Here is a 9,501-nt window from a genome sequence, read left to right as displayed (position 1 = left end):
TTATCTAAATTAAACTCCATCTGCCACTTCTCAGCCCATTGGCCCATCTGGTCCACATCCTGTTGTAATCTGAAGTAACCCTCTTCACTGTCCACTCCACCTCCAATTTTGGTGTCATCTGCAAACTTACTAACTGTACCTCTTATGCTCGCATCCAAATCATTTATGTAAATGACAAAAAGTAGAGGAACTAGCACCAATCCCTTGTGGCACTCCACTGGTCACAGGCCTCCAGTCTGAAAAACAACCCTCCACCACCACCCTCTGTCTTCTACCAAATAGCTAGTTCTCCCTGTATTCCATGAGATCTAACCTTGCTAATTAGTCTCCCATGGGGAACCTTGGCGAACGCCTTACTGAAGTCCATATAGATCACATCTACTGCTCTGCCCTCAATCTTCTTTGTTACGTCTTCAAAAAACTCAATCAAGTTTGTGAGACATGATTTCCCACGCACAAAGCCATGTTGACTATCCCTAATCAGTCCTTGCCTTTCCAAATACATGTACATCCTGTCCCTCAGGATTCCCTCCAACAGCTTGCCCACCACTGATGTCAGACTCACTGGTCTATAGTTCCCTGGTTTGTCCTTACCACCCTTCTTAAACAGTGGCACCATGTTAGCCAATCTCCAGTCTTCCGGCACCTCACTTATGACTATCGATGATACAAATATCTCAGAAAGAGGCCAAGCAATCACTTCTCTAGCTTCCCACAGAGTTCTAGGGTATACCTGATCAGGTCCTGGGGATTTACCCACCTTCACCCGTTTCAAGACATCCAGCACTTCCTCCTCTGTAATATGGACACTTTGCAAGATGTCATCATCTGTTTCCCTACAGTCTATATTTTCCACATCCTTTTCCACAGTAAATACTGATGCAAAATACTCATTTAGTATCTCTCCCATTTTCTGCAGCTCCAGACAAAGACAGCTTTGCTGATCTTTGAGGGGCCCTATTCTCTCCCTTGTTACCCTTTTGTCCTTAATGTATTTGTAAAAACCCGTTGGATTCTCCTCAATTCTATTTGCCAAAGCTATCTCATGCCCCCGTATTGCCCTCCTGATTTCCCTCTTAAGTATACTCCTACTCCCTTTATACTCGAAGGATTCACTCGATCTATCCTGTCTATACCTTACATACGTTTGCTTCTTTTTCTTCACCAAACCCTCAATTTCTTTAGTCATCCAGCATTCCCTATACCTACCAGCCTTCCTTTCACCCTAACAGGAATATTTCTCTGGATTCTTGTTATCTCGTTTCTGAAGGCTTCCCATTTTCCAGCCATCCCTTTACCTGCGAACATCTGCCCCCAATCAGCTTTTGAAAGTTCTTACCTAATGCCGTCAAAATTGGCTTTTCTCCAATTTCTTCAACTTATAGATCCGGTCTATCCTTTTCCATCACTATTTCAAATCAAATAGAATTTTGCTCACTGGCCCGAAAGTGCTTCCTTACTGATGCCTCAGTCACCTGCCCTGCCTTATTTCGCAAGAGTAGGTCAAGTTTTGCACCTTCTCTAGTAGGTACATCCACATACTGAATCAGAAAATTGTCTTGTACACACTTAACAAATTCCCCTCCATCTAAACCCTTAACACTATGGCAGTCCCAGTCTATGTTTGGAAAATTAAAATCCCCTACCATAACCACCCTATTTTTCTTACAGATAGCTGAGATCTCTTTACAAGTTTGTGTCTCAATTTCCCTCTGACTATTAGGGGGTCTATAATACAATCCCAATAAGGTGATCATCCCTTTCTTATTTCTCAGTTCCACCCAAATAACTTCCCTGGATGTATTTCCAGGAATATCCTCCCTCAGCACAGCTGTAATGCTATCCTTTATCAAAAATGCCACTCCCCCTCCTGTCTTGCCTCCCTTTCTATCCTTCCTGTAGCATTTGTATCCTGGAACATTAAGCTGCCAGTCCTGCCAATCACTGGAGCCAAGTTTCTGCAATTGCTATCCCAGTCCCATGTTCCTAACCATGCCGAGTTCATCTGCCTTCCCAGTTAGGCCCCTTGCATTGAAATAAATGCAGTTTAATTTATTAGTCCTACCTCGTCCCTGCCTGCCCTGACCGTTTGACTCACTTTTGTTCTCAGCTGTACCCGTCTCAGACCCCGAATTCTTTCCTCACTATCTCCCTGGGTCCCACCTCCCCCCCCCATTACTAGTTTAAATCTTCCCAAGCAGTTCTAGCAAATTTCCCTGCCAGTATATTAGTCCCCTTCCAATTTAGGTGCAATCCGTCCTTCTTGTACAGGTCACTTCTACCCCAAAAGAGATTCCAATGATCTAAAAATGCGAATCCCTCTCCCATACACCAGCTCCTCAGCCATGCATTCATCTGCTCTATCCTCCTATTCCTGCCTTTACTAGCTTGTAGCACCGGGAGTAATCCAGACATTACTACTAACGAGGACCTCCTTTTTAAAATTCTGCCTTACTCCCTTCAGAATCGCAACCGTTTCCCTTCCTATGTCGTTGGTTCCAATGTGGACAATGACCTCTTGCTGGCCTCTCTGCCCCGTGAGAACATTCTGCACCCTCTCTGAGACACCCTTGATCCTGGCACCAGGGAAACAGCACACCATTCTGCAGTTTCGCTGCTGGACACAGAAACGTCTGTCTTTACCTCAGACTAGAGAATCCCTGAACACAATTGATCTCTTGGAAGCCGACGTACCCCTCATTGCATTAGAGCCAGTTTCAATATCAGAAACTTGGCTGTTCATGCTATGTTCCCCTGAGAATCCATCACCCCCTATATTTTCCAAAATAGCATACCTGTCTGAAATGGGTATATCCACAAAAGACTCCTGCACTAGCTGCCTACTTCTCTTACCTTTCCTGAAGTTAACCCATATATGTGACCGTATCTGAGACTTTCCCCCCTTCCTATAACTGCCATCCATCACATACTGTTGTTGTTGCAAATTCCTCATTGCATCTAACTATCTCTCCAACCGATCCATTCGAACTGATAAGATTCGCAGCCAACATTTATGGCAGATATAATCGGCAGTAACCCTTAAACTTTCTTTAAACTCCCACATCTGACAAGAAGTACATACCACTCTATTAAAGGCCATTTTTGCTCCTTCACAATCTACAGACCCAGAAATTAAAACCGTCTTATTCCTCTACAAACATTGCCCCAGGTTAAATTAATAGCTATGGCTTATATTTTAAGTTTAATCAAGAGACATATCTCCAAAAACATATAATCAAGAAAGAACCCACTCTACTCACTACTGCAGATTCTCTGTAGGCCACACTTAAAACAACGATTATCATCTGATTCTGTGCTGTGAACTTCGCCCAACAGTTCCTCCAAGATCAGTTGTGAGTTTCACTGTTTGTTAATTTTCCCAGATGCCCTCCAATGTCCAACCATACATGAATTCAAACAGCAAAGGCAGTAACTGTGCAGTCTCTCTCTTTCTCTCTCTCCTTCTCTTTTTCTCTTTTTTCTCTCTATCTCTCTCTCTCCTGCCATGACGCATCAGTTGGAGAGACTAGGACCTGAGGGCACAGCCTCAGAGTGAAGAGACGAGGGAAAGTTTCTTCAGCACAGATAGTGAATCTGTGGAACATATTGTTGCAGAAGGTTGTTGAGGCTAAGCCATTAAGTATATTTAATTCAAAGATAGATAGGTTCTCGATTAGTCAGGGATCAAAGGTTATAGGGAAAAGACAGGAGACCGCGGTTAAGAAACATATCAACCATGGTCGAATGACAGCGAAGACTGACTGATGTAAGTCTGCTCTGATATCTTTTGGTCGAACAAAATGCAAGCAATTGCAACACCTAGGGTTGACTTTTATAAGAATACTCAAGGTTATTCGGAACAGTTTGAGAATCCCAAAATCTACACTTTATCTCCAAGTCAACACGTCATTTCCTAAGAAACTCTGCTCCTAACTATATTTGAAGAAATTGAAGCAGATTGAATTGATTAGTTTCGCTCCTAGGTAAAACTCATCTGATGAATAAGCAAATTTTTGTCCCCAGCTTAAAAAAAAGTCCCACTATTTCAATGTTGCTCTCTGATACTTTTTTTCCTTTTCAGTAAAGGTCTGTCAAACATTTTCCACGGAAACAGAGCCCCTTTAAGATCCTCGCACCACTTTAAAAGAGAGTGACGGTTTTGTTCTTACCCCCAAAAGAATCCATTTGCTCTTCTGAAGGTGCTGAGCAACGGGTGTGCTCTGCTTATACCTACCTCAACCGAGTTATTAAATCTACAAAAGCAGGCCTGCAGAGTTGCAGGCTATGTGACTGAAAGAACATTAAACTGACTAGTTTGCATTTACTCAAGCTGTCAAGAAAATGACGAGACACAGAATATAAGCTTGCAAGCATCCAGCCTCCATCGATCTCTCGAAGGAAACACAATTGTAAATTGTCAGCTGTGTCCTTCTGTCTAATGAACGAGTAACAAAGTAACATTAATTAATCAATACGTTACCGTATCAAAAATAAGAAATAAGTCATTCGTGTTAAAATAGACCCATTGTCTCTTTCTGAGGGATCTTGCCATGTTTCTGGACTCTTAACTATCGAAAATATGAGACTGAAGTTGGGTCAAAACATTGTTACAATTCGACCTTATTACAACAATAAAAACTTAAAGTGCACCACTACAGTTTCTGGTTAGCGAGTGGCCAAGGGCTGCTAAAACTTTTATTACATTTAACGCAGCAAAATATTTATACGGTTGTCAAAATGTCCAGTATAAGTACTTGTAGACCCAGCCGCTTGCAATCTGCCCGCGGATTTAAATAATTACCTGTATTTATCGAATTTTGCGAATTTACTCCAGTCCGCGGGGTTACTTTTATAAGATTCCATCAGCATTTGCACTTCTTCCACGTTGATTTTATCGCTAGAGAAGATCTCATGAAGTTGTTGAATCAGATCCCCTAACGTCTCCGGTACCTGGAGCTGCGTCTGAGTCATCTTTATTGTTTACCTCGGTTAGGTTTGTTTTTAAGTAACCGAACGAAGAGCGGATCAGACCGAAGGCGAGGGTGAAACTGCGGGAAGATTTATAAGGAGCCTGGAAAATTTCCGGGAGGGCCAGAGGCGGAGCTTCAGGGAATTGAAGTATCACTACATTGCCATTGGCAACAGTTGACCAATGGTTCCCTGCATTCTGAGCTAGTGAGTCAAAATATCAAGCCGTCAGGGCGCCCGCAGTTTAAAAAATTGTATCCAATTAACCTCGAATTCAGCTTAGTGTTTGGATTTTCTTGTTCCTCAACTTAGAATTGGAGCAAGTTCTCAAGGATTGTGGTGAAATTTTATAGATTGTTCACATTTCTTTCGGTTCCTGAAATAAATGATGATGCACTCCAAAGTTATGTCATGTTATTTAAGTAATTTCACTGTTCATTAACTACTGACGGCTGGTAGGAATTAGCTTTATTATATTTCAATGATTTTTCGATTTAGTGGCACATTCCCACTTTATTTAGTTATTAATTCTTGGGCTTTGAATTTGCTGGACAGCATTGGTTGCCTATCTTTCACAAGAAGGTACTAACGAACTGTCATCTCGAACCACTGCCGTTCTTGAGGTGTTACTAAGAAATAGTAAGTATTTATTAGGAAGGCAGTTCCAGGATTTTGACCAGCCACAGTGAACGAAGAGCGATCAGGATATTGAGTAGCTTGGAGGCGAACTTGCATGTGGTGTTATTTTCATGTATCCACTGTCTTTGTCCTTCTCGATGCTAGGAGTCAGGTTTGGGAAGATGCTGTTGAAGGAGCCTTAGTGAGCAGTTGGGAGGGACTTATGCCAGACTGGGACTCTAGGAAACAATTTGGCTCAGATATTGATTTTTAATATTGTATATTCATTTTCCTTAACTAAAACAAAGCAGCAGTTGTTAGGGTTCTGTTGCCCTATGTATGAGTCTTTGAAGAAATGATTTGGAGACGCTGGTGTTGGACTGGTGTGTACAAAGTTAAAAATCACACAACACCATGTTCTAGACCAACAGGTTTATTTGGAAGCACTAGCCTTCAGAGCACAGCTCCTTCATCAGGTGGTTGATGAATCACCTGATGAAGGAGCGGCGCTCCGAAAGCTCGTGCTTCCAAATAAACTTGGTGTCGTGTGATTTTTATCTTTGAGCAAAAGTAACTCGATGCTAACCCAACCATTATGCTGGCGCCCCAGTTTCTGAATTGTTTTTTTTTAAGCCCCATGGTAGCTAAAAGCTCACTCTCGTGTGACCTTCACTGAACCTAGAACCTAGCTGCTATTGAAATTTTTTTTTGTTAATACTTACTTCACTCTTTTCCCACTCCTAGAGATGTAGGAAGCAGATAAAGCTTGTTTCTGTAACATCTTTTTTTCTGGAGAAAGTGGCCATAAGCTTGAGGGAACCGCTCCACATGAAGCATTGCTGAGCAAGAGGCTCTCCCAGGGAAAAAGTAAGGATTGCAGATGTTGGAGGTCAGAGTCAAAGAGTGTGGTGCTGGAAAAGCACAGCCGGTCAGGCAGCATCTGAGGAGCAGGAAAGTCGACATTTCAAACATAAGATCTTCATCAGGAATGTGCTACGTTCCTGATGAAGCGCTTATGCTCGAAACGTTGACTCTGCTGCTCCTCAGATGCTGCCTGACTGGCTGTGCTTTTCCAGCACCACACCAGCTGCCATAGGAGTTGATAATCAACCTGCTTGGCCACATTGTGAATGCTCCTTCCAGAGCTATCTAGTGAACTGGAACTTCTGGCTCACTCTGGAAGGACACTACACACTGGGCCATGAAACCTTCCTGCTAATACATACAACAGGTGAAATTCCTTGAAGAACAGGATTTCTTGCCTCCACTACACAACAGAAAGGAGAATGTAAGCATTAAAAGAGGATATGGGATGGTGAGGTAGGGAAGGTCAGCAAGAACATGGAATAATACTAATTGGGAGATAGTAGTTCTGCAGTTGCAATTATCAGGCCAGAAAGAGCGATAGCATAACCATTACTGGGGGAAAGGATATCTCAGAGGAAGCTGTAAAGGATCTTGGCATTGAAAGGGGAAGAAGCAAATGTCATGGTATAAACCATGTCAAAACTGATGACATTAGAAGGAACAGAGACCAAGGTTCCTATGAATATGTATCAGGAGCTAAGCCAAGCACAACCTTTATGATCATACTCACTCAATTACTACATAATACATGGACTCTGGTTATCATATCTGACTTAAAAGTTCGATGCAAAGCTTAAAGATTGCTGTAGCTAGAAGAGGTTAATTATTTGGGACATTAGCTCTGCAGCTGGGATAGCAGAAAGTGTACACCTCGAAGGGGCTGTATCTGAGAGAGGCTGTGACTAACACGCCAGTGGAAATCATATGTAGGACTGCAGAAAGCACTTTAAATCCACAAAGAAGCAATAGGTTTGATAGAAGTAATTGTAGGAATAATCTTCAGAAGCAAAAGAAACTTAAAGATAAGAGACAGAAAGGATAAGAGCGAAGGTCAGAGTACAGAGAGTGATAAAGATAATAGAAGTAATTTTGTTTACAGACAAGGGTTCCTGGAATTAAAAATAAAATGATGAAATATATGAATATATTTGATTAGATAATCGTGCATGGCCAGTCCACCTTTTTAAGAAAGAGAGGAACACCACAAACTATTTATCCTGTTACTTTAACACGTTGTTAAGGAAATTCTTCATCTATAATTAGTTTGTAAGGATGGTTGACCAGATCTTGCAAATCTTCAGCTGATCAGAGAGTCAGCATGAATTTGGAAAGGGTAGGTCAGACTTAATGGATCTGGTTTGTTTGAAGTGGCAACTAATGCAATGGATAGTGGAATGCCCATAAGATATTTTATAGGAACTTGCAAGGAATTTGGTTAAAACCCTTCAATTAACCATTAGGTAAAACTGAAGCTCATGGAATTGAGGTAAATTATTGACTTTGTCATAAATTTTGAGTGGCATGAGATAGGCTGTATACTCAGCAGGTACACTCTAATGGACAGGATATGATTAGTGGTATCCTGGAAAGATCTGTGCTTGGTCTTCAACTGTTACTGCATTTATCAATGACTAAAATGTTTGATAACTTCATAACCAATTGTATCAATGTCACAACGATTAACAATAATGTGGGCATTTGTAAATTAAAGCATAAAATTAATAAGAGACATTGATAATTAAAGTGAATGGACAAAACTGTAAGTAATACATTTAAGCATAGACAAATGCGAAGTCAGGAATGGATAGATCATTATGCTTTCTCCATAGTGAAATTATATAAACAGTGGAGGCCTAAAGAAGTTTTGAGAGCTGAAGGCCAGGTACACACAGATCATTAAAGTGTCATGAATGGGTACAGGAAGTAATCTAAAGTTGATTGATTGTATCTAGAAGGCTAAAATACAAGGAAATAGACCTCATGCTTCAGCTAGTCAAAAGCTTGGTTAGTCAGAGTTAGGTCAGAGATCAGTCACATTCTCATTGAATAGCAGTGAAACAGGTTTGAGGGGTTAAATGCCCTGCACCTGTTCCTTTTTTCCACTTTTTATAGGTAAAAACAATGACTGCAGATGCTGGAAACCAGATTCTGGATTAGAGGTGCTGGAAAAGCATAGCAGTTCAGGCAGCATCTGAGGAGCAGTAAAATCGACGTTTCAGGCAAAAGCCCTTCATCGGGAATACACTTTTTATATACAGGAATTGCTATTTATAAAAGCAAGAAAAATGTGATTAATTGTGTGTATGAGGAAGGCACACTGCCAGATGGTTGGGCAGAATGGGTCAGGAACCCAAACAAGAAAGGGACTTGCATGGTGCCTCTTGCATGGACATCATGTCCTACTGTGTGTTTTGGCCAAATCATAACTTTTTTTGAAGTGAGGTTATTATTACAATAAAAGAAGCTCAGGAGTCAATTTCCTTAGATTCCTCAAAGTTCCTTAAAACAGCCATTTGTTACTGACCAGATGATTTTTGTTAATTGTTGTAGATGGAAGCATTCTCTGAGTTGCTGTTTGAGACAGTGTCATTACTTTGTTTACATGCCACCGTAAAACATTACGAATTCTCTGGTATGGAGTTGGATGAACTTAGGATCATTCGGGAGGCAGAGGGGGTCATAGATCGGAGCTTTAGGGAAGTAGTAACTCCAAAGATGGCAGATAGATGGGTGACAGTGAGGGGGACTGGGAGGAAGCAGCCAGTGCAGGGACCCCCTGCGGCCGTTCCCCTCAAGAACGAGTATACCGTTTTGGATACTTGTGGGGGGGGACGACTTACCAGGGGCAAGTAACGGGGATCAGGCCTCTGGCACGGAGCCTGTCCCATTACTCAGAAGGGAAGGGTGGAGAAGAGCAGAGCAATACTAATTGGGGACTCGATAATTCGGGGCACAGATAGGAGGTTTTGTGGGAAAGAGAGAGACTCACGTTTGGTATGTTGCCCCCCAGGTGCAAGGGTACGTGATGTCTCTAATCGTGTTTTCCGG

At 41.8% G+C, this 9,501-nt stretch overlaps 1 protein-coding gene across 1 annotated transcript in view; it reads right to left on the bottom strand.

Annotated features, from left to right (window-relative positions):
- The window catches only part of cdo1 (cysteine dioxygenase, type I), a 47,293-nt gene extending 42,225 nt beyond the window's left edge, over positions 1 to 5,068 (bottom strand). Inside the window, exon 1 of the mRNA XM_043720912.1 lies at positions 4,802 to 5,068. Within this exon, the coding sequence (XP_043576847.1) occupies positions 4,802 to 4,971 (170 nt within the window). The 5' untranslated portion in view covers positions 4,972 to 5,068. The remainder of the gene's footprint in view (positions 1 to 4,801) is intronic.
- Positions 5,069 to 9,501: the final 4,433 nt, after the last annotated feature.

The sequence above is a fragment of the Chiloscyllium plagiosum genome, chromosome 31 (assembly GCF_004010195.1).
Source record: "Chiloscyllium plagiosum isolate BGI_BamShark_2017 chromosome 31, ASM401019v2, whole genome shotgun sequence".
NCBI classification, from domain to species: domain Eukaryota; kingdom Metazoa; phylum Chordata; class Chondrichthyes; order Orectolobiformes; family Hemiscylliidae; genus Chiloscyllium; species Chiloscyllium plagiosum.
This window is presented reverse-complemented; position numbering and strand designations above follow the sequence as displayed.